Below are 24,725 nucleotides of genomic sequence, written 5' to 3' on the forward strand. Positions count from 1 at the left end.
TGCATTAACTAATCAGAGAAAAATCTGCTTATACAAGACGTCTACTGCATGGCAGGCCATTGGTGTTTCATCCAGCTGATGTCCTTTGCCACTGTTACACATCAGCTTCAGCAAACACATAACTGCATTACAGTGGTAAAAGTACTGATAGAATGATTGATGATTGACTTTTATGTCTTTTTGTGATAGATCTTTAAAGGCGACTGAATTTACTGTCTTGGTGCTTGAGTTTATAGTGAGTGTTTAGATTCTACAATAAAGTCCTTCTGGAGACATTGAATGTACACACATCATTGTAGTAAAATAGAAGTAGATTGTAACTTGTTTTGTAAATGTATATTTTTGTGTATATATATGATTTTATAATTTCTGTCATTATTCTGCACACGTGCCATAAGTATTGTTATTTTTCTCATTATTTTCAGCCCGCGTTGCTGTAGTAAAATCACGTGATATGCACTGGTCACTTCTGGCTCAGAGGGATCAGAGAGATGTCAGTCTGAGCTCTTTACGGATGTTAATAGTGGCAGATGGAGCTAATCCATGTAAGTATGGAGCCATCAGTCCAAGGTGAACTGAAACACACGTAAGACATGGAAGTCTGGACCTGTCCTATTGGAGCTCAGCAGTTAATCTTCAGCAAATGAGCAGCCTTTCTTTTTCTAAGGATAGTGGGGAGTAACCTCATTTCATTACTTATTAGACAAACAATTTTTGGCAATGTAGTTTTTTCTAACAGTCTTTTTAAAGTAAATCATAATGCCAGTTTCAAAGTAGATGCCCATGTAGTGCAGTAGATAAAATGTATGAGTTTGACTACGTCTGATTTCTGTACATTACCCTGGAGTTCATGTGAATCATGCAAGGACATAAAAATTGAAGCAGTCACAGCCTTAACTCAATAATATGTATTATTAACTAGAGCAATTGGTAGAGTCTTTTGTAAATGGTGGTGATGAACAGCAAAGTGAGGAAAAAGTAGTTAGGAGGGTTTGTTTGTTTGTTTTTCATCTTGCAACTGGCAGGATACAAGGATATAACTTTGGCCCTTAGTTTTGCTTGTACATCAGAAAATCGATGGTGTTTCAGGTTTGCTGGAGATTAGTTACATGATGAGAGGTCAGCACATGTGTTGGCAAAATGTGAAAACCTGAACTAGTCTTACTAGGATGATTATTATTGTAGGCAGCTTTTTAGGGCTGAAACTTAGAAGGTATTGCACTGTTAATTCTGTAGTAAAATTTGTATGCTATTTGTCTGCTCTTAGTGTCATTGCTTTTTCACTGCTGTTAGTACAGCTGAGATAGCTGTATGTATCTCTGTCAATGACATTTTCATCAGTGTTGTACTGCTATATGAATTTATATGGAATTTCTCTATACCCAGGGTATGACATGTCAGTGAAGTTTGCCTTGTTTTATGTACCATGATTGCAGATCTGTACAATAAAAAGCTGTAGGACATGCAGTATCCTTGTACATTTGGAGCTGCATGCTAATGGCAAGGAGTTCTGAAAGGAAGTGAAGATCTCTCAGAAGCATTTGATTTTATTTTTAAATGCTGTGGTTCTGTGGTCTTAATAAGAAACACTCGTGAGAACTGTAGAAACTGTCAGGTACAGTTACCCATAAGGATGAAATAATCACTGCATCACTGGAGGACTTTCAGTGATGGTAAGTGTTATGGAGCACTACTGGAGAAAGAGTATGCAATTGTGAATTTCATTCCTTGAATCAGTTGTTAACCATTATTTTGTTCTTCATATCTAGGATCTAATAGTAGGGAAGGATGTCCTGTAGTTTGAAAGTGTAGTTTTTGTGCAAGAATGAATTCATATCTGTACGGGTGAAATTAGGGTAAGCGTAGACATTGGAACTCTGGGGATCAAGCTTTCCTGCTCTTGGCAAAATATTTCCATATTGTTGTATATTGTATATTTTCATATATATGTTGTTACTGTTCTTTTTAGGGTCAATATCTTCATGTGATGCCTTCCTGAATGTATTTCAGTCCAGAGGTCTGAGACCTGAGGTAATCTGCCCCTGTGCCAGCTCCTCAGAGGCACTCACTGTTGCTATTCGCAGGTAATTTATTTATTTTTTCTGAATTGACTGAAAAAAAATTCTTGACTATTGCAATACATGTTATTGCTAAGGTGACAGGCAGAAAAGACAACTACTCATATGCAGAATCTCAAAGGCCTAGACGGATAAAGTCTAAGGCTCTCAGGTATATCATGCATACCAGTCCTGAACTGTTGTTTGTTTAAGGTAAGACACCATTCTTTTGTTTAACCTTAATAGACCTGACTATTGCACGGTGCTTTTGATGGACCTGATGCCATTAGTCTGTTGACTCATGAGTGACTTGACTTTCTGTTTTTCAGACCTCCAGAACTGGGTGGGCCTCCTCCAGGGAAAGCAGTTTTATCTATGAATTGTCTGAGTTACGGTGTGATAAGAGTGGATACAGAAGAGAAGTTGTCTGTTTTAACTGTACAAGATGTTGGTCAGATTATGCCTGGAGGTAGGAAAACTTTTAATATATAGATATAAGCATAATGCATGTAACTTTACTATTGTACCTGTGCTGTTGAAATAGATAAAACTGTCAAATAAGAAGTATCTTTAAGGTTGTGTGACTCAGGTTTTGACACAGTACATAAAAACTGTAGTATCGAGTACTATCTCAACTGGGGACATTCATATATGTTTGTAGGGGAGATCAACTGATGGTAAATTTGAGTTGTCATAGATTTAGGATTGGGCAGGTGCTTTATGGCTGTTTTTTAGAGTTGTGGTTTTGTTCGTCAGCATTAGTGCTGATGGATGTACAGATATGCAGTAAGAAATTCAGCAGGAAAAAACCTAAATCTTAAAGCTTACTAGGAAATACAATGTTTTATCTAGCAGATGTGTCTCTGATTGGTAGTCTGTGTATTCATACAGAGCTCTGAGCTGTGACAGTACATTTTCTTCAGCAGCATTTGCAGCATATTTCTGAGCCTGTTTTCTGTGCCATGGGAGCGTGTGTATGTTGTCCAAGATGGTGGCAGTGCTCCTCTCAGCCTGCATAGTGTGACTCAGCGCAGAGCCTGGCTGAGATTGATGGGCAGTTGGCAACAGTTGACTATTTTCGGAGGCTTTTTTGATTGCTGCTTTTTTATTTTTATCATTAGCTGTCCAGCATTCCAAGACCTGTCTTTGTCCTCATCTGGCCTCACCCACTGTTAAATATTCATTTATGGCCTAGGCACCTCAGTTGGTTAGCACTGATGTTTTTCATCTTTTGAAGCTGGTACTAAGTGTACAAACTGCTGCCAGCTCTCATTTTGAATTGCTATCGAGACTTTGTGAAGAACATGTTTGATGTAGTGTGTGGTATGTAAGAAATGCCCAACAATTTCTGTTGAATTCAAGAAGTGGCTGTTGTGAAGTTTCTTCTCAGTATAGGGGTGTGACACTGAAACTCTGTCTGAAAAATCAGCGTACTTAAGTGTCTCTCTGAAATGTATTTGCACCAATGCATGGGGAATAAACATAATGAGGTAGACGTGTGCGGTTGCAGGTCTGCAATCATATTGGGATCACGGAGACATGGTGGGATAGCTCTCCTGACTGGGGTGTTGCTGTGGAAGGATACAGGCACTTTAAGAAGGGAATGTGGGGAAAATGAGGAGGAGTTTCCCTTTATTTGAGAGAACAGTTGGAGTGCATGGAGGTCTGCCTGGGCGTTAATGAAGACCTGTCTGAGAGCTTGTGAATAAGGACTAAAGAGCAGACTGGTACAAATGACACTGTAGTGGGTGTCTCCTGTAGGACACCTGACCAGAAACAAAAAGTAAATGAGGCCTTCTACCAACAGCTAGAAGCATCTGCACATCTGTGGGCCCTGCTCCTCATGGGGGACTTCAGACAGCCGAATGTCTGTTGGAGGGGTAACACAGCAGGGCATGGGCAGACCAGGTTGTTCTTGAAGTGCAGCAGTATCAGCTTCGTGACCCAAGTCAAAGAGGATCCACTGAGGAAAGATGATCTGCTAGACTTTATACTCACAAAAAAGGAGATCATTGAGGATGTGAAGATTGGAGGCTGCCATGATCATGAGATAGTCAAATTTTGGATCACAGGAGGAAGGAGCAGGGCAAAAGTAAGATCACAATGGCAGGGCTTCAGAAGAGCAGACTTCAGCCTCTTCATGGAGTGGCTTGGAAAGAGTCCTATGGGGTAACACTCTGGAGAGGAGAGAGGCTGATTAATATACTGAGATCTCCTCTAAGCTCTTCTGTTTTAAAATGTCATTTACAGAGAATTGACAGAACTACCATGACTTTATGCAGTAGTAAGGAAAATTGAGTGACTTGCCTGATGTGAGGGGAAGTTAGAGTTAAGCCTCAAAGTAATGTAACTTGTAGTTGATGGCTATTGCTATTTTGCAACACAGCAGTAAGTGGCAAAACTACTTGTAGGTTAAGCCAAAGTTGAGCATCGGAATTCATTGTGTTTTAAAACTCTCATCAGTATCCAGCTGTTAGTGTCTGATGCAGACTAGCTTCAGTTTGGCAAAAGGATAAAAGTACAATGTCTGGAAGTATTTTTTAGCAGAAATATCTCTGTACCTCTCCAAAGACAGAACATATGCAACAGAGTGCTTTCTAGGTGATAATTCAAGGCTTTTGTTCCCTATGACTCAAACAAACAAACAAACAAAATACAGGGAGAGAAGAAAAGAGCTTCAAGAGTAGAAAAAAGAAAGTAAAAATCTGAGCAAAATTTGTGCCACATGAAAAGAAATTGTTGACTTAAAGATTAATGACTTATTTTCAAACGAGTCTGCATGTACATTCTAATATTGGATATACTTGTGACTTGCCTTGTAAGATTGGCACTTTATCCTATGTGGTAGTCATGGAGGATGGATGTACTCTGATCCTTCTTGCTTGGTGTTTGGCATACAGGAGAGAACTTACCACCATTTCTTTTCTTGTCAGTTGCCCTCTCGAGTTACTCAGCTGACTGATGACTCCCAGTCTTTCCCTGTTCTTTTTCTTTAGATTGCAATACTTTTAACAAAGGCCTAATCTGTGTCATATGCCATCCCTGAAGGTAGTGCTCCCTCTTCTGACCTCTGTAAGCACTTTGATAGGGTCTTGGAAATTGCTACGTGCCCTGGTCATTCAAGCATTTTACAGCGTAGGAGCTCACATTCCTGAATTTCATTTGGTCAAGTAAAGGTTGGAATAGATGATCCCTGTGGTCCCTTCCAACCTGAGCTTTCTCTATGATTTCTAAGAAAGGAGACAAGAAGACCCTTGAAGATCCCAGGTGGACTTCATTCAGGAACCAGCTGTTTAAAAGGTAATGGATATAAAGAATCCACTTCTGTCTCCTGATCTTCAGACCTTCCTAATTGTACTGAAAACCAGAAGTCCATCTACTCTAAGGATCTTAATCAACAAATAACATGGAGCCCTTAGCACCAGCATAATGCCTTATGTCACTACTGTTTAACCCATAGACCATTCTTGATGCCATGTTGCCTTGGCTGTTCACTTCCATTATCAACTGTGAATGCCAATCACAAGAGCCACCACAGAAGCAAACATCCATGAAGAATGTTCCCATGAAAGGCAGCATGGGAATTCATGAAATAGAACCTAGGATGCATTTTGCTGGAAGCTTCTCTGGTTCCTGGGAGTTACTGTGTTTTCTCTCACCTGTTGAAAAGCTAGGGCTGTTTTGCATGTTTTTCTGTCTGGGAGCCAGCCTTGATAAGAGGCAATGGTTGGTTCATAAGGGCCTTCAATTCTTTTTTAATTTTCTTTTTTTATTTCAAATTGGGCTGGTAAGGATGGTAGTCCAGACCTCCTACTTCCCCCTCAGCTGGAATGTAATTGTCAGTGTCACCTATCATCTTGGAACACTGTTATACCTTATGCAAGGATATGGATGCTTGAGGGGACTTAACCAGGTTAAATTTTGCCTCTCTTCCCGACTTACAGTTTCCATCCTTCTCATTCTGACAGCAAAATAACCCTCTCTAATCCAGATGATCTATATTCCTGTATCTCCTAATCATATCTGATTCACAGAAAAAGGGTTGTAGTACTTACTTCCTTACACTTGAGTAGAAATGTATAGGTTTGAGACAGATCTTAAGCTTCTGCAAGATGAACAGGATGCATACTTCCATTTGTGGACATCTCTGTCTCTGGTAGCATGTTTCTGCATGCTGGAGGATGCCTCTTCACTGTGGAGGAAGTTAGTTCATTTATCTCAATACCTGGTTTGTGAAAGGATTTCTTAGAAGACGTTTGTGATGATTGTATTCCTGAGACTGAGAAGATGAAAAAGCAGTATCGTAATCTATGTTAGTTCTCAGAATTTATTGCAGCGGTCAGTTCTGTGTTCTGTTTGTCTTCAGTCTGCCACGTTATGGCATTAGATGGCCTCCTGCTGCAGAACCACTTCTGAAATTCTTTAGCAGTGGGTACAATTGTGATGAGATGTTGTCTTCAAATTTAAATGTTGCGCTCTGGATGCCTGTGTGACCACCTCTACAGTGTAGATTCATCCTAGTCTATGAATGCTCTTGCTTAACATTCTCCCTAGAAGAATGGGGAATCAGATCTCTCTATTGAGCATATATGCTAATATGCTGTTTTCTTTGAGGGTTTGGTTTTTCTGGATTCCCTGCAGGTATCTTCTCCAGTGGTGGTAGGGGTGTTTTTATCCCAGCCTTTTGGTGTTTCTCCTGAGGCTTCCTGCTTCTAGAAAAGCCACAGTGCTAGGAGGGCCTTCTTGTTATTCTCATGGGCCCAGGCCTTCCAGGAAGACTCACTCCCTACAAGAAGACCTTAGAATTCCACTTTTGGCACACAGTAACAATCTGCTGTGAGAGCATGAAAGTGAAATGAGAGCACTCTCTAACAACCGTCAGGCAACTGGTAGCAACAGATTTCTGTGCTAGCCATCTGCTGTTGCACACCTGTGATGTTCTTCTCACGTTCATGTGGTGCTGTCCTTGAAATATTCAAAGCTGAATCCAGTCTTTGGTAGGGCATTGGTGCAGACATTTGTTTGCACAATAGGATTCTCATCCTCTGCCAAAAATCTTGTGGCAGGGCTGACTACTGAAAGTCATCATCTGTAAGAATGTACATGTGGACTCATTTGAAGAAAGAAAATTTTCCTACCCTGTAATCAGTATTCTTCATGATGTGTAGTCCACATGTACATTCCTGCCCCATCTGCCTTTTCCTTCTCTCTAATTCTTTTTCAGATGCGATGCTGTTGAGAGCCTGAAATGGTGGTAGATGCATTCTCTTGTATATCACACATGAAGCAGGAAAAGAAGGAGAAGCAAGATTACAGGCTCTACAGATACTGCAAAAGGAAAACCTTGCAGTAACACATGGCAGGGCAGAACTATGCCTGCTGTTAGAATGTATGTGTAGACTACCTATATCATGCATTGGTTACTGGTGAGTATTTTTTTTGACTTGATTAGGGTGATAGGATTATCCTTGGGCTTCATGAATGGAGCATCATTGCAAAACTGCAGGATCATCCAATGTTTTTTCCATGTTTGTGAATGAGTTGAGGGTTTGCAGCATTGCCTACAAGCTGTCACACTATCCCCAACTAATTATACTTCCATATGCGTTGTTATTTAAGCATTACATACAGAGTTCTAAGATTGTCAAACTATTTCCTGTGGTAAGAAAGTATCTGCTTGAATTTGTCTTTTTTAATGTTTCTGCTCCTAAATTGCAAAATGTGTTTTTCTACATGAGTAAATCATAAACTGCTAGCTTATACTGTGTATTTAATTCTAGCCTTCTATTTCACATCAGTTTTCAGCAGCTAAAACTGTTGGGTCTATTTTGGACTCGGACTTGTGCTAGACAGGGAGTATAGTCTCTTTATTTTGCCAAAAAAGTTTAGCATGTCAGTGTCCCAAACTCTGTTAATAAATATTTGTTGTTCTCATAGATAATCTGGAGGTTGATTTATTAGTAGGGTGATTTATTGTGTTTCCTACTCAGACATAAGTTGTTTCCAACAGAAGACAAGCAGAGGTCTTTGTCAACACCTGCAGCAAAACTGGCTGTATCATATATTGGTTTCAGATGCAATGTGCCACATTCCATTTATGCTTTCCCTTTGTACTAGTTGAACTGTGGAAAACTGAGAGCTATCTGTGTCAATTAAGACTGGCTAAATTGGAATACAGTAGTACGCTCCTTCATAATGGCTGTTGTTGGCTAAAATATTCAAGTGGTCTTGATAGAAATGTACCAACTAAATAAATTTCAGAAAATTAAGGCATGATCAGAGGCTCTGTTCATTTTGCATTGACTCAAATACCCTTTTTGGTTTATTTTTAATCTTGTAAATGCTAAGCTGAACTTCCTTATTCTCATGTGCCTTCTCCCTTTCTGTTCTTTTTCCTTCCCCTTTGGGGATGGAAAAAGTTGAATCCATAGTCTGTAAGCAAGGAGTCTGCTTAGCCAGATAAGCCTCTGAAGACTGTTTCAGGAGACAAATATAACCAATGGCCAGAGCAAAGATCAGTGTAGTATTCAATTTGATTTTCTGTGGATTTCTAGTGCATTTCTCACTTAAGTTAAGGGGTGATACTATGAATACCAGAGTGTGTACTAATAACATAAAAGGAATGGTGTGTGTGTAATTAGTGTCTTTTCATCTTTCATCTTGAATCTCATGTAGGCTTTAATTTGATCAAGCCATCAGCCTTCATATTGAAAACCAACTGCTACTGTTCTCTTGCAGCTTAAATGCAGGCTGTGAAGCACTATAGTCAAACAAACAAACAAAATGTTTGCAAATTTGTACCTTTCAAACCTTTCAGAGCACATTGCTGTCAGAAAGATAGAGCTCACTTTCATGTTGTGTTTATTGCTGTAGCAGATAGTTAATTGGTACTAAAATCTTTGCCTGCCTAGCAGTAGCCGTGTAACTTCTGTATCAGCTGCTGAAGTGTAGGAATGCTATGATTCTGTCTTCTCTTTTTCCCCTTAGCTAATGTGTGTGTTGTGAAGGTGGATGGGACTCCTTACCTGTGTAAAGCCGATGAAGTTGGAGAAATATGTGTGAATTCAGGTGCAACTGGAATGGCTTATTTTGGCCTTGTTGGAATCACCAAAAATGTGTTTGAGGTTTGTTTTTTTCCTATGCAGTGTTGTACCTCCAGCATTTCTTCTTGCAAACTTTTGTTTCCAATACTTTTTATTTCTTATAACTTACTGTCTATTATTCTTCATGTCAGAACATGTCAGCTGTCTCTACATTCTGCAGTCCCATGTTCTATCAGTGTTGGTGATTGATTTCATCTTACTCCCGTATTAACCCATCAGTCTTATGTAAAGTTGCCTGTAGACAATTCAGTGTTGCACAGTTGGGACAGAAAGTTAGAAATTAGTTTAATATTTGTGATCTTCATACAATCAATATGCAGTTATAAATTACTTGAAGAAGCTTCTCTTGTTTATTGTAAATGGTGTGTCATTCTTAAAAGTGAACTCTGGTGTTTGTTTGCTGTAATGTTTTGAATGGTAAGAGTCTGAATATGTGAAATTTTGGTCCTAGCTCTATGAAAGAAGAGTTAACAGGGATATGAGTCATAATCCTTATAGTTTGTCAAACGAAAACAAAATCATTCTTGCTGCCTGGATTTTAACTCTCAATGCTGTCCCAGTTTCAAGTTTCCCTTTTCTAGCTAGAAAGGAAAAGAAGTTCTTTAGTAGTCACACTGGCCAGTAGTATTGCAGTGGGCAGCAATTTGGAGTCTTGGCTAAAGCGTGGAATTTTAAGCTAGGTGAGAGAAATGCTGGCCTTAGACTTCATTTTGAGAAAGCTCTTTCTGTCAGTTTGCATGTTTAAAACCTCGGCTGTCAGCACTGTCTTTAACTAGTGAGAACACCAGCCAGAATCCTGATGTACTGGAGGGGCGAAGGGAAAAAAAGGCAAGGAAATTCTGGGTTGGATGAACTGACATATTCTGCATTATTCAAAAAGCTGCACATATTTCACATGGTAGTAAATGCTGTCATCAGGTAGTTTTTCAACTAGTCATAGAGCTGAAGTGATACAGAGGCAGGTAGTATTTTAACTGATTTTCTGAATATTTATTCTGTGTTCTTTCAGGCCATTCCAGTGACAGCCACTGGTGTGCCTGTTTCAGATCAGCCCTTTACAAGAACGGGACTTCTTGGCTTCGTGGGTCCTGTAAGTGTGAATGAGCAACCTTGGCCTCGCTTTGTCCTGACACTCTGCTCTGAGTGACAGAGGAGTTGGGAGGTTATTTCTCCTCTCTTTCTAATCTTGTCTTCATTTCAGGACTATCTGGTGTTTGTGGTAGGAAAATTGGATGGCCTAATAACAGTTAGTGGTCGCAGACACAATGCAGATGATGTGGTAGCCACAGCATTGGCAGTAGAACCAATGAAATTCGTCTACCGGGGAAGGTGAGTATATTAAAAACTTCACAAGCACTGATTGAACAGCGTTACTTCTGTTCACCCTCAAACAACAATGAAGCAATATAGTCTATGTGGGAGTTCTGCTCGTTAATTTTTTCAAATGTCCTGTGCAGGAAAGGTGATATGAGATTGTAGTAATGCCAAATAAGAATTTGACCATCCCTGCTAATTTTAAGTGTGTGTTTAAAACTCCTTTTAAAACTTCTCTTGAGAAAGTCAAATTAGTCTTGACTGGGAATATAAAATATATCTCCCCTTTGTCCCCTTGAGCACTGTCACGCAGAGTGGCCTAGGTAAGACCTTTGAAGCATGTTCTAAAGAACAAAGTAGAAATGTCGAGACAGCTCAAGGAGTTTCAGGGAGTGTACATGCTGTATCAGTAGCCTGTCAGCTTTTCATTAAGTTCAGGTATTTTTCTTTTGCAGCTGCGGTGATGATGTAGAACTGTTACCATTACAAAGTCCAGCTTTCTTTGTTTCTGCATTGCTAGTTTAATTCACTTATCATAAAAATAATGGCAGTACCTAGTTAAGACATGATTTATATTCTTTCCAAGAAGCTGCAGGCCTAAAACTAATTTACAGAGGGGAGAAAGCATTTTCAGTGCATATGCTGCTAATTTAGCACAGTTGTTATCTGACAAGGGAAATAAAGTGTGTAGAAGCAAGAAGTTTAGTGTACATGATGGAGTTAAATAGGGAAGACTTGCACAGACCCCACATGTATGGAATCTGCCTGTGTTAAACACACTGGTGACTGTAGCATCACTTAGCCCTCCACCGTAAATATGTGACAGAAATGAACCTGCATTTGTTCTGAATGAGCAGTTTTGTGGTGATGTGGCATGAAGGATGCTTGTATGCACTGAAGCACTGCTACTGAAGACTACAGTCATTTCCATGTTATAATAATCCATGCTATGTTCATCATATGTTGCATCTCATCATTCTTCTGTCCTTTGCCTTACAGGATAGCAGTTTTTTCTGTGACGGTTTTGCATGATGATCGAATAGTGCTTGTTGCAGAGCAGCGCCCTGATGCATCAGAGGAAGATAGTTTTCAGTGGATGAGCAGGGTTCTACAGGTAGTCAGATCTGTCCTTTCTCTCTTTCCAGGTGAATAAGGCTGATGTATGAGATGAGAATCTTAAAGCATCTGTTTTCCATAGGAAAAATCTTCCAGTGTAACTAGAGTTAACGATAAGCTGACTGCTGAATATATTTCAGAGCTGACAGTTAACAAAAAATCTGTAAAAAGTAAGACTTTGTTTCAGAATGGTTTTGAACTTAATATTACTACAGTGATAGTTTCTGTTTGTTTTAATTCTACATATATCTACCAATTTCATACTGGCTGGGAGAGTTAAGCCTGAAAAAGTTTAAGGGTATTTAGTGTTGAGTATCAAAACAGATGCTAAAATCTAAGTCACTAACATCCTTATTGTAGATCACCAGTGGTAAGCATTGGATCTTTTTTGCCTTGCTTTATGCATTGTGCTTCTCTGGTGGGGCAGAGAGGAGGAGAGTACTCATAGCTGCATTTAAGGATTTGGGAATGAATTGAGCAGTCATATGGAAGTGAAAAGTGAGGGTCTTCTTTTGGAAGAAGGCTGTAGGGGGAACAAATGTTGGGACGGCCAGAGAGAAACTTAAGTAAAGAGACCTCATAAGTGTAAGACAGTAATTATGGTTTCTGTCCAGTTTCAGTTTTGTAATTTTTTGGAAGGGAATACCTGGTAATAAGGTGCTTTTCTCATGAGAAAATATCGTTTCTGTTTTAAGAGGTGTCTTAGCTAAAAGAGACGATCAAGTTTTAGACAGCAGGATGTTTTCCTTCCTGTTTTTGCGGTTTTATGTTCTACTGCGCTTCTGTGATTGTGCCATACATAATAAATTTGCTGTGATATAGTTTTGGCTTTTTAAAATCTCTGCACTTTTTGCCCACTTTTAAGAGATTTTCCTAATCCCTGATGTGCAGGTGGCATCCCCTTGATAGAGTGCACAAGCCAAAGTCCTGGGTCTGCTCCTGCTCCCATTGAAGTCATGGCACAACTTCTATGAGTTCAGTGAGTGCAGAATTGGACCCTTTATTTGCAAATTGTGGTGCAAGTAAAAATTTTAATGTTATTAAGTGACTTGAATTCTAATTCTTGCTTTATCTGCATCCCAGCTGACAGTGTGCATTGTATTTTTTTTCTTCTCTATCAAGGCAATTGATAGCATTCACCAAGTGGGCGTCTACTGTCTTGCCTTGGTGCCAGCCAACACTTTGCCAAAAGCACCACTTGGAGGAATTCACATTTCAGAAACGAAGCAGCGCTTTTTAGAGGGTGCACTGCACCCTTGTAATGTCTTAATGTGCCCACATACTTGTGTTACTAACTTGCCTAAGCCTCGACAGAAACAACCAGGTGAGTCAACCAGAACATGATCTGCATGTCTCTTTCTGGCAGCACATGTAGAGAATGCCCCAGTGGCGGTGTGACAGCTCAGGGCCTTGCATATTGGATGGCTGTATAATGCCTAAGTTAGCAGAACTAGTGGTTTTGTCAGAGCAGCCCTGTGCTCAGTGCGAGGATGTTATTGTCTGCCTTTAATCCCATGTAATGCAAGGGCAGCCAGCATGTACCAATTTCATGAGTCCATAGCTATATAGTAAATTGTCCCTGTGCTGGCCAGTTTGCAAAGACAGTCCTCATCCATGCTGCAGCTCTTGCAGGAAAACTGGAGTGCAAATAGACCACAGTTTACTGAAAGAGTACTAGGCTGGTTTAGTGTGCCACGTTATCCTCCTCTCTCTTTTTCTGTAGAATATTATCTTTCTTTTTACTTTCCATCTTTTCCTATCTATATTCCATGTGGATTTTGAAGTAATGTGCAGAATGAATTGTTGATAACTGTGTGTTCCTTATATTTTATTTTTCTCATTTTCCACTTTTTTTTTTTTTGAATGCAGATGTTGGTCCTGCTTCAATGATAGTAGGAAACCTTGTTGCTGGAAAGAGAATTGCACAAGCCTCAGGGAGGGATGTTACCCAGCTGGAGGATAACGATCAGGCAAGAAAGGTAACACAAGTGTCCAAGCAATATTAAACATTTGAATTGGTTTCTTCCAAGCAAGCAAAGAAGAGTCATGGTATTCTGCTGAAACTAAGCATGGGGCATTTTTAATAAACCTTACTGTTTTCAATCCATCTTTTTCAGTTCCTGTATTTAGCAGATGTTCTTCAGTGGCGAGCTCAGACAACTCCAGATCATCCCCTCTTCCTGCTATTAAATTCCAAGGTGAGATGCAGGTTACATCTTATTTTGAGATCAAGGTCAGCAAACTGTTGTCTGGATTCTAAGAAAATAGCATCTAGAATTCTTTTTCCTAGAATGCTTTAAGTTATTTTGATGTCATGATTTTGAATTGAACTTAAATCATTGCTATTTAGCAAGTAGTGTTAATTCTTCTACATCTGGAATTGTAGTCTGTATCTGGAATTGTATCATACATTCTGCATTTCTGGCTTCAGAACAGATCAGTGACAAGTGATGTTCCTCTGGGGTCAGTACTGGGACCAGTGTTCTTTAATATCTTCATCAGTGACACTGACAGTGGAATTGAGTGCACCCTCAGCAAGTTTGTGGATGACACCAAGCTGTGAGGTGCAGCCAACATATCCATCCTGAGGGACCTAGACAGGCTCAAGCAGTGAGCCCAGGAAAACTTCATGAGATTCAACAGTGCCAAATGCAATGTCTTGCACTTGGGTCATGGCACGCCCTGCTGTCAGTACCAGCTGGGCATCAAAAGCATGCTGTAAAAGTCTTGAGAATACTGGTGGATGGCAGCTGGACATGAGCCGGCAGTGTGTCCTCACAGGCTAGAAAGCCAACCATATCCTGGGCTGCATCCAAAGCAGCACAGCCAGCAGGGCAAGGGAGGGGATCTGCCCCTCTATTCTGTGCTGTGTGACCTCACCTGAAGTACTGCATCCACATGTGGAGTCCTCAGTACAGGAGAGACACGTACCTGTTGGAGCACCTGCAGAGGAGGGCCACAAAAATACTACAAGGGATGGAGCACCTTCCTACGAGGAATGGCTCTGAGAGCTGGGGCTGTTCAGCGTGGAGAAAAGGGAGACATGAGAGCAGCCTTTCAAAGGCTATAAGAAGGGGACAGACTCTTTAGAAGGGTCTGTTGTGGCAGGACAAGAGGAAATGGCTTCACACGGAAAGAGGGGAAATTTAGATTGGATAGAAGGAAGAAGTTTTTTACAGTAAGGGTGGCGAGGCACTAGAGCATGTTGGTCTACATCAATCTACACTTGTGCTGTACTGTATCACAGTGAGATGTCAAATGGGTTTTCGGAAGGTATAGCAGCAATGTGGGAAAGTAAGGGATTTGGTAAGTGAGGTTTTGGAAGTAAGGAGTTTGACTGTTTCATTCAGGCAAGCAGAATGGTTTAGGGCATGTTTTAAGGTTCTGACTTGTCTCTTGAGACCTCCTTTTGCAGACAAAACTGTTTTGTTATGTTTAAGTGCCATATAATTTATATGGCACTTAGTATCTTTATATCTTTCATGGTAAAGAGGGAAGTTTTCTAGTATGGAGAAGCCCCTTTCTAGGTCATTTTGTTCAGGCAGATTTTACCTTTAACAAGGAGACTGAAAAAAAGGCAGTACAGAATTTAAACACAAAGAAATTATCTCCTGGTGAACACATGCCTTGAATAGCTAAGTCTAATAAGCTTGCAGTGCTAAACGTCAGTGTTTTTACCAGTCCCCATGAGAAACTCTTCAATTTTATACTTTTTCATGTCAGTATTTCTTTGCCAAGTCCTTCAGCTGTGAATGTTCCCATCTCAGCAACACACTCACCTAATTTTACTGTTCTTACTGTGCATGCCTCCAGCTTGCAGTCTTGCTCTTTAACAAGTTTCCTTAGTAAAACTGAGCAGGGTGTCAGTACCTGCATCAGACTAAGCTTTGGATTTGACAGCTTGAGCACCTTGTCTTGGACTTGAAACTGAGTACTTATGTAATAGAAATTTGCTGTGATGGTCCTTGTCTGTGTGGTGGGAGGCTTGATTCAGTCTCTTTTTCCTTCTGATGTGGTTGTCCCATCACTTTTTCTTGAGTCAAAGTTTAGTCTCAGAAGCAGACATATATCCTAACCTTACAGCTTTGAGGGTAAGGCGCCATTTCCTAGACCGGGTGGCAAAAGGGTCTTTTCATTCTTCATGCGAAAAACTAGGTGAAGCCTTTAGTAAACTCCATGCCATTTTGGGAATACCTCAGAAGAAGAAGAATTTAATTGCTTTTCATTTGAGGTTTTTGGCAAGTGCATACCAGCTATCGTTATGTTCTAGAAGCTCTGTGGTTAAACAAGATTTTGTGCTTGTTATTTATTATTTTGTTGTGAGTTTAGAGACACCATTAAGGTTGGTGGTCTAGTTAAGTTCCATCAGAGCAGAAATCTGTGGGCTCTGCTGTGTGCACAATATCTGAATGCTTAGTGTAGACGTTGGTTTGGACCAACAACTCTGAAACTGATTATGTGGGTTCCTTTCTTCCTCTTTTCCACATGATAGAATGATAATATTTACAGTCATTACCAATCTGCCGAGAAGGTAGTAGGAGATGTGGAAACAGAATAAGAAACTGTTGAATGATGAGAAAGCACCATAATCAGCATAGCACCAACAGGTTGAAAAATGATTGATTGATTGATTGATTGATTGATAGCTTTCTCTAACCCACCCTCACGCTCTGGAATGAAACAAAGCTCATGCAGTTCTTCACTTGCTGCTCAAACTTTATGGCTGTTTTTTTGGTTCCTTGGACTTTAAATGTTAAACATTTGCAAGGTGTTAATTTTGCAATATTGGATAAATTTAAAAATTGCTTTGCCGTCTGATGGCAAGATAGTATGTGTAAAGTTCTCTACGATGTTAAAAGTTCACGTGGCCAGCAGAATGGTTTGCAAAACATCAGGCATATTTTGACAGAGTCTTTAGATCCATTTGCTGTGTTGTTAAAATAGCTGCAAAGAGAAGAAAATACGATGTCTGTAGCATGTACTTTATTCAGTGCTGAAAATGTTCCCTGCAAAGTTTTCTGGAGAGTTTCCTGAAGTTGCCTCTGTTGTGTGCAGGGCACTGTAGCTAGCACTGCATCGTGCATGCAGCTGCACAAGAGAGCAGAGAGAGTGGCAGTTGCACTAATGGAGAAGGGACGACTGAATGTTGGTGACCATGTAGCCCTGGTTTATCCTCCAGGTAAGGCAATACTAAACAGCAAAAATCACAAGGAAAGCAACAGCTCTTGGCCAAGGCAAAGCCTTCCAACATCCACTTAATATCGTGGCATATGGCAATGACTTAGTATTTCAAGGAAGAGAATTCGTCTTTTTCTACTAAACTGCTTCTCCAAATGGCAAACTGAATTTACCAAACATTTGATGTAACCACTCTGGATGTCTGGACAATTATGCAACATTTGTTTGGTCAGGGTGTAAAATTCTGGATTTCCAATTCAGAGGATGGAATAAAAATGTAGTTGGATAGTTAGATGAGTGTTGTCAGTGCTGATCTTCTTCATGAGCACCTGTTCTTTTCTGAATGACTTCAAACATGAAGTTAGGACCTCAGACTTGCATTATTACTGTGTATTTATGAGCATACTTCAAGAAAAAGTAACGTTCTGTGAAAACAGAATGACTGCATATTCTGTAGTTAAAATGTGAGGAAATGCCTTTTAGAAGATTCTGTGTCTTCTTCAGTAACTGTACCTTCCAGTACCCTATTCTGTTTAACTACTTTCTTTATGCTACCTATCCATGAAAATAAATTCCTACAAATTCAAAGTTTGTAGACTTTAAGTACTTCTTGCTAACTCTCAAATGCAAACTATTTTAATTTACAGAACTGGGCAGGACCAAGAACGGCCTATTAACAGACCTTTGTGACAAGTACTTACATCTTAATTAAGCTTTTCAGAGCATATTTTTATTTTGATGAAAGGATTTGGCCTTTTGTTCTGAGGACATTGCATTTGTTTCACAAATAATTTCTACAGGAGTGGACTTGATAGCAACTTTCTATGGCTGTTTGTATGCTGGCTGCATCCCTGTGACCGTGAGACCACCTCATGCTCAGAGCCTCACTGCTACTCTGCCCACTGTGCGAATGATCGTAGAGGTATGTGTAAGGCACTTCTGTTTCAATGCTTCTGGTGGGCATAGGCCAGTTGGTGCAGGTAGTGACATTGCCAGGTGAGTTATTTTGCCACTGACAATGTAAAACAAGCTAGAAAAGAAAAATTAGTGTGCAGTGACTGGGGCAGTAATTACTTTTCTTTTTTAACTAGTTTAAAATACCATTTCTGCTGTTGTAAATTATATTGCTTTGCTTCTGCTGTTTTTCTTCATGTATTCAGCTTACCAGTTTTCTTCTTCAGATAGATATGAATTTGCTGAGTTTATAAGTAGTTTCAGTGTTTTTGTTTGGCTGGTTGGTTTTCAGGTCAGTAAGTCTGCATGTATACTCACCACACAAGTGATAACGAAACTGCTGAAATCCAAGGAAGCTGCAGCAGCTGTAGATATTAAGACATGGCCCACGATTTTGGATACAGGTACAGAATGTTTGCCCACTAGCTAACAGGAAATGTCAATAGGTTGGAGACTTGTTCCACCTGTTATACTGTAGCTGTCTGATTGAATGAATCTCTCTTGCATTATATTGACATAGCTGTCCAGAAACTGTAGAAGCATCCAGTGTTAATGCTATAAATACTACAATGCTGTAATGATGTGAAGATAACAGTTGCCCCGTTGTCTCTTTCCAAACTGATTATCTGATACCTTCTCTTTTTATATATTTTAAATAGATGATATGCCTAAAAAGAAGCTGGCTAATATTTTCAGACCTACATCTCCAGATATGTTGGCATATTTGGACTTCAGTGTGTCAACCACTGGTATATTAGCAGGAGTCAAGGTAAAGTAACTGAAGGGAGATGGCTGTTTTAATTTCCTTAAATATTGGCATATTTGCATTTATTTTTCCAGCCAGAGAATAAATACAAAAATAAGAATGAATCATTTTGGTCATTAAAAGACTTATTTTAAGATTTGCACGACATCATTGCATTTGCATGATGCATTTTGTAAGTGTTCAGTCTTATCTGGTTGTATGTGAGGAGTCCTTGAGGAGACTAATGAGAGGGTGTTTGCTCTGAGGTTCACAAATGCTTTCATTTGTGGTTTATCACAGAGCTGGTAGATGTTATTTGACATCATTTGGCTGCGTGGCAGATGTCACTTATCAATAACCTGAAAATGTGGATTTGTATCTCTTTCCTATTTGAAAGATGCATAAAAAAAAAGATTTCCTGTTTCCACATCCTCTACAGCAAACAGTTCTGTCAGTTATTAAACACGATGCTTTTCTATAAAGAAGTCCTAAAAGAGAGTCTGATTTCCTCTTACAGATGTCGCATGCAGCTACAAGTGCCTTATGTCGCTCTATAAAGCTACAGTGTGAGCTGTACCCTTCACGACAGATTGCTATCTGCCTTGACCCCTACTGCGGTTTGGGGTTTGCACTGTGGTGCTTGTGCAGGTATGTTGTTTGAATCACAGGTTTTCACACTTGTCCTTGGCTTCCTCTTCACTTCTGTAGAAGCCACCCTACAGTGGGTGAGACTGTAGGAGTAAGCTGTTAACTTTTTGTAGGTATTTCATAGCAGCACACATTTGTTGGTCATTTAAGTCAGCCAGTTACTTTTGAGTAACTTCAGTTGTGCAAGTGTAATTAATTAAATACAGAATTCAAGGGGAAAACAAAGGGACTTTGTTGTCTGTTTCACTTTGATTAAATAAATACTTTTAAATTCTTTGAGGATAAACTGTGTCTTTCAACAAGAGAATTAAGGCATTGATTGCAGAATTGGTATTATGAAATAACAAATACTATAATAAATAAGGAAGCAATTAGGATTACTTAAAATGAATGAGAGCTGACTTGACTCAGTCAGATAACTGCTCCAATGCAATAAATCTTACACAGAAGCAAAGTTCTTTGTTTTCTGGTCTTTTAAAACGTTCCATTTGCTTTAAGCAATCTGAAGGTTTAGGTATATAATCATTTAGCTGCCTCACCGAAAATGTGAAAACTGAATATGAAAAGTTATTTCATAAACAGAAGGTTACATTTACTGTAATTAACCTGCTTCTTCCCTCTCTAATGTCCCAAACTGGGAAGGGAGTAGACTGAAGGACAAGAAAAAATTACCTTTGGTAGCACTTGATAGTTTATGCTGTCCATAAAATGAGGCAGGGTGGCAGGAGAAGAAACCTCAGAGATGGGAGAAACAGCATCTGTGTATGGACGTATACAAATACTTCTAAGGAATGAAAGTTCGTGAGTGAGATGCCCTCTATACAAGAGTTAATGTAATACATGTTTAATGTGAGTTGTTGCTTTGTTTCTAGCACCAATTTTGTGAGGCTGTCCTATCATGGAATGGTTTTATGTTTAAATTAAAAAGAAACTGTATAAAATACAATAAAAAGAACCCAAGCCGTTATACCTCCCACTGCAAACATACATTGACTCTCCGTGGGTGAAATGGTGATCGTGTCAAACTACTTGTTAAAAACAATTAGAGATGCAATTATTTTTTAAGCATAAACTATATTATTCATATAGAGAGGGGTGTTACTAAGGTAAATATATTATGTTAGAGAGGGGCGCTTCTGATTTTCTTAGTAGTAACTGATCTACAAAACATGTGGTATTTTGAGACTGTATGGCCATGCGTTTGCTGTCTTGAAATGCCTAAATAATATTAAGAAAAAAATACTAGAAGGTGGTGTGATCCTGAATGGGACTTTCTGTCCACACACATTAACTGATAGCAAGTCAATTATTTCACACGAACACTTCAAAAGTGACAGACCTGTGGTAGAGGTTGGAAAATTCCAGTAAAAAACTTGAGTGATGCAATGTATGTGTTGAAGATGCATTGAACTCAAAGAAAAATATAATAATGTTCAGTTCGTCAACCAAAATCTGTAACTGTAATAATGTCTCAAAAAATACCACATTTTTGGTGTCAGTAGTCGTATGAACATTTTCTGGCTCTGCTTCTTAGCACTCGTGAACTGAGATACCTGAGATTTCACTTGGCAGAAAAGTGCAAGATGGTGGCATTACTAGAAGGAATTGGAACTTGTGTGTAATTGGGAAGCAACGTGAATGGGAAAGTGAATGCCCTTAATGCTTCAGAGGTGACCTACAGTATTTTAAAGCAGTTAGTGGAGCAGTTGCACTTTTCTTATGGTTAAATTTGGTATGTTCTTTTTTGTGCGTACTTTGCTTTAGCTGGGAAACCCTGAAAGACTTGTTACTCCTTTCTAACTTGAAGCTTTTCTGATAGGAGGAGGTTTGTTTGCACTTTTTTCACACAATCCCTGTGTGAAACCATCTAAGAAAAGTAACTTCAGTATTCTGGATTTTACTCTTACCCTCAATTTGAATATTACTGATGAAAATGACAACTCCCCAGCTATGGTTTGCCAGGAAGGAGGCTAATTTTAAAGATACGAGATATTAAATACTTCCAGTTGCATCACTGCTTGCCATTTTTTCTCATCTATCTGCTAGCTCCATGCAGAAATATCTTTCCTACCAAATATCTTCTCCAGGGAGACTGAGAGAAGTGCTTTTGCTGGAGGGCAGCACAAGTGGCACATGCTGCCAGGCAAGCAGTCTGTGCTGGGCAGTGGGCATTGTGGAGGGGATATGAGACAAGTGAGCAGAGGCAGGGAGTGAGGGAGTGTGTTCCCCCCCATGAGGAGGTTGGGCTGTGGCTACTCCCTCAGCTCTGAGCCCACAGGGAAATGCACTGGGTGACACTGAGTCCCATGTCACAGCCCCACTCAGCCATGTCTTGCATGCAAACTGCAGCAGCCCAGTGCTGCTTTTCTCCCTCACACATGGTGGAATGACAGAATGGCATGAGTTATTTATTATACAAGTAGCAGTGTAAGGATGGTGACAGCATGCCAGCAACAAGCCTGGGGGACAGCACTGCAAGGGAAGCAGCCATGGGAGGAAGCTCTGCACAGATCGCAAAGGTTTGTGGCTTGGCACATGTATTCTTCCTCTCTCTCATAACTACAGTTTACATATATGGAAAAGAAAAGTTGCCTAAATGTCAAGGCATTGCCTGTAGTTCAGTGCAACTTGCAGCAAGACAGAAGCACTGACCTTCAAATTTATGACTTAACTTTAACCCATTGTTCATAGCCAGTCGATCAGTTGAAAACCCATTGAGACACTTCCTTTCTGTGGAGATTAGCTGAAATTGAAATAAATACCAAGCTCTCAGTTTTAATGCAATTGTTTGCTTCCCTTTGGCTTTATATAATATTCCACTATTTATGGTGGCTTGAAGTGCCTTTTTCTCCCTCTTCCTAGTGTATATTCAGGCCATCAGTCCATTCTTGTCCCTCCTCTGGAACTGGAGAGCAACGTGTCTCTGTGGCTGTCTGCTGTAAGCCAGTACAAAGTGCGTGTCACTTTCTGTTCTTACTCAGTGATGGAGATGTGCACCAAAGGGCTTGGGACACAGACTGATATGCTCCGGGTAAGTGAGTTTAACTGTTCAACACACTGACATACAAATGCATGTATCTTAGGAAGACCAAAACAAAAAAAAACAAAAAAGAGAAAACAAACATAAACCCTCGCCCCCTGCCCGCCCCACTCCAGTCCCACATCTGGCAGGTTTCACTGGTTTTCAAGTCCCTTCACATCAAAAGAATTGAATTGAAAAGATATGTAATCTTTATATAAGCTGTACGTACATGCTTATACACTCATTTATGTTTGAGGGAATGTCTTAACTGAGGTTTAATTTATTTGAGAAAGCACTTCTGCCTCATCTATTGTTGAATGAGTTCATGTTGATTATACTGGTGCTTTTAAGTCAGTTCCACAAATGTAAATTGACTGTTTCTAGAAGTGCTGATTTCAGGTTTAAAATGTATCATTTTCTGCATTCAGATGAAAGGAGTTAATCTATCCTGTGTGCGAACGTGTATGGTGGTTGCAGAGGAGAGACCAAGGATTGCATTAACACAGTCTTTCTCCAAGTTATTCAAAGACCTGGGTCTCTCTGCTCGCGCAGTGAGCACTACATTCGGATGCAGGGTCAATGTAGCAATTTGCTTACAGGTGAGATTAAACTGCTTATTCCTTACACTTGCACATGATGTCTCTAGGAACTTTATGGGAAGTCCTGTTCAGCTGTGTATATTCTTTTTCTAATGAACTGTATAGGCTACAACTCCATTGCTTGCTTGCTTCTTCACCAAGAAACTAGTTGTGGATTATGATAATTTCTCCTCTTTGTACATTTGCCTTTCTGTATGATGGATTGGCACTGTAAAATTTCTTCCCTCCCTGCTGTGTAGGAGCAGTACTAAAAATAGACAGATTCTTGTTCATAAACGTTAAATATTTAGAGGAACACAATTTCTGCTTTCGTGTGATGTACATTTTGGCTGTTAAAAAGTAGATTTATGAGTACTTAGAATTAACTAGAGTTCCCCAAGTAAGAATTCGTCATCTTAAAGACCAAGGGAAGGCTGACAGATTTTTGTTTTGCTTTGGCTTTTAACTCTGAAATATCTCAAGAGAACATTATCCACATGCATATATCTGTCTCACCTCATGAGAGAATTGGACTTTTCCCAGTTAGAGGTAACAAAGTGGAAGCTCTGAGATGGAGAATAGGCTTCTGTGTTACACATCCCTACCTCACAGACTGGAGACAATGGCCTGCAGTGTTCCAGACTAATCTTTGATAGCTGACATTTGGGTGTCATTCATAACTGTTCACTTAGTTTTCATGCGTACTGCAGGAGGTAAAACGTTCAGCACCCTCTAAATAATGAATTATAAAGAAATATGTCTAGAGGAATTTTATGAATTAGTAGAAAAAATGGGGGGGGGGGGGGGAAATATATATATATATTTTATATATATATACAGGAGGATATAGATGAAATGAAGAAGACCATGCAGGAAGGACTCTAAATTCCTTGAACAGAACGTGTCAGATGCTGGGGGTCAAAGCACAGCTTTCTGAATGTCCTGACTGACAAAGAATTGTAAAAAACCATTTTGGATACTTGTTGTTCAAACTCTGCAAACTGAATAGAAAGAGATCACTGTGGGGCCAGTTAAGAACTTCCTATGTGTGCTTGGAGGCACACACCTCTGAAACTGGCCTAGGAGCAGCTTTCAGAATCTAGAGGACAGTCCTTTAAAACAAAACAGAGCAAAAAAAAAAACAAACCTGTTGGCAGATTGTATCAAGAACAGCATCTGTTAATCACAAGCAGACAGATGTGATTCTTCAGTCTCTTTGACTGAGGAATGAAGCATCAACACTCTGCTTCGTGCTAGTTTGTCGGGGGGTTTTTTAAGCTCTTCTTGCAGAAGAGTATTCCAGGAAAATTATGAAGAGTGTGGGGCTGCCAGGTATTTCAGCTTTCTCCTCATTTTATACTTTTGTATCTTTGCCTTTTCATTCTTAGATGTTTTCTTAGTTTCCTTTCCCTCTTTCTCTCATTATTGTAAAGTGACAATTGCACTGGACATTGATGAATTTGAATTCATAGATCGATAGCCAAAGTCATTTGGTATTTGGACAAATTAGCTTGCAAATAAATAGGTAACAACTTCCAACTTTACTGGGCTGGTCTACTTGAGATGAGAAGGTATTTCTGCAGTTTACTATTTAGATACATTCAGGTGGAAGAGGGATTAGTGATAAAACAGCAGGTGTTATGTACGATCTGCCTTAAACTTCTCATTTATTTACCAGGAGTTGCTTGTTTCCCAGTGACCCCCCCCTCTAAATGCCAGGCTCTGTAGTAACCTGAAAGGAAAATTTTCTCCTCATTCTAAAGCAGTATGAGTTTTGTTTTCTGTCTTACTGTGTGTATCTCATGTCTCCAGTGCCTCTTTGTTTGTATTTTCTTTTTTTCCCTTTCTCTCCTTTTCAAACACTTTGATGGCCTCTGTTGCTTCTGTTTGTGGTCCCACTGTCAGCCAAACAGGCTGGGCAAGCTGGCTGAGCAGGTATAGTGATGCATGTATGTGCTTGTCCTACAGTCAGTCTGGTCCGGTGGCATTACTCTATATAGGATGTGTCCT

General features: G+C 39.8%; 1 protein-coding gene across 5 annotated transcripts in view; it reads left to right on the plus strand.

Moving 5' to 3' along the window:
* The window catches only part of DIP2A (disco interacting protein 2 homolog A), an 88,921-nt gene that overhangs the window by 56,930 nt on the left and 7,266 nt on the right, over positions 1-24,725 (plus strand). For 3 of the 5 annotated variants that reach the window (XM_015867746.2, XM_015867743.2, XM_032445874.1), the window contains 18 exons: positions 426-545; positions 1,970-2,084; positions 2,387-2,526; positions 9,045-9,181; positions 10,170-10,250; positions 10,362-10,489; positions 11,474-11,588; positions 12,713-12,914; positions 13,460-13,569; positions 13,708-13,788; positions 16,646-16,769; positions 17,569-17,690; positions 18,015-18,126; positions 18,382-18,491; positions 18,985-19,115; positions 21,978-22,146; positions 22,566-22,736; positions 24,621-24,650. In XM_015867746.2, the coding sequence (XP_015723232.1) occupies positions 426-545; positions 1,970-2,084; positions 2,387-2,526; positions 9,045-9,181; positions 10,170-10,250; positions 10,362-10,489; positions 11,474-11,588; positions 12,713-12,914; positions 13,460-13,569; positions 13,708-13,788; positions 16,646-16,769; positions 17,569-17,690; positions 18,015-18,126; positions 18,382-18,491; positions 18,985-19,115; positions 21,978-22,146; positions 22,566-22,736; positions 24,621-24,650 (2,198 nt within the window). Of the gene's footprint in view, positions 1-425; positions 546-1,969; positions 2,085-2,386; positions 2,527-9,044; positions 9,182-10,169; positions 10,251-10,361; positions 10,490-11,473; positions 11,589-12,481; positions 12,570-12,712; positions 12,915-13,459; positions 13,570-13,707; positions 13,789-16,645; positions 16,770-17,568; positions 17,691-18,014; positions 18,127-18,381; positions 18,492-18,984; positions 19,116-21,977; positions 22,147-22,565; positions 22,737-24,620; positions 24,651-24,725 lie in introns of those variants that run through there. The other 2 variants (XM_015867745.2, XR_001556310.2) reach the window with 2 other exon arrangements.

This window comes from Coturnix japonica, chromosome 7 (genome assembly GCF_001577835.2).
Source record: "Coturnix japonica isolate 7356 chromosome 7, Coturnix japonica 2.1, whole genome shotgun sequence".
In the NCBI taxonomy this organism is placed as follows: Eukaryota; Metazoa; Chordata; class Aves; order Galliformes; family Phasianidae; genus Coturnix; species Coturnix japonica.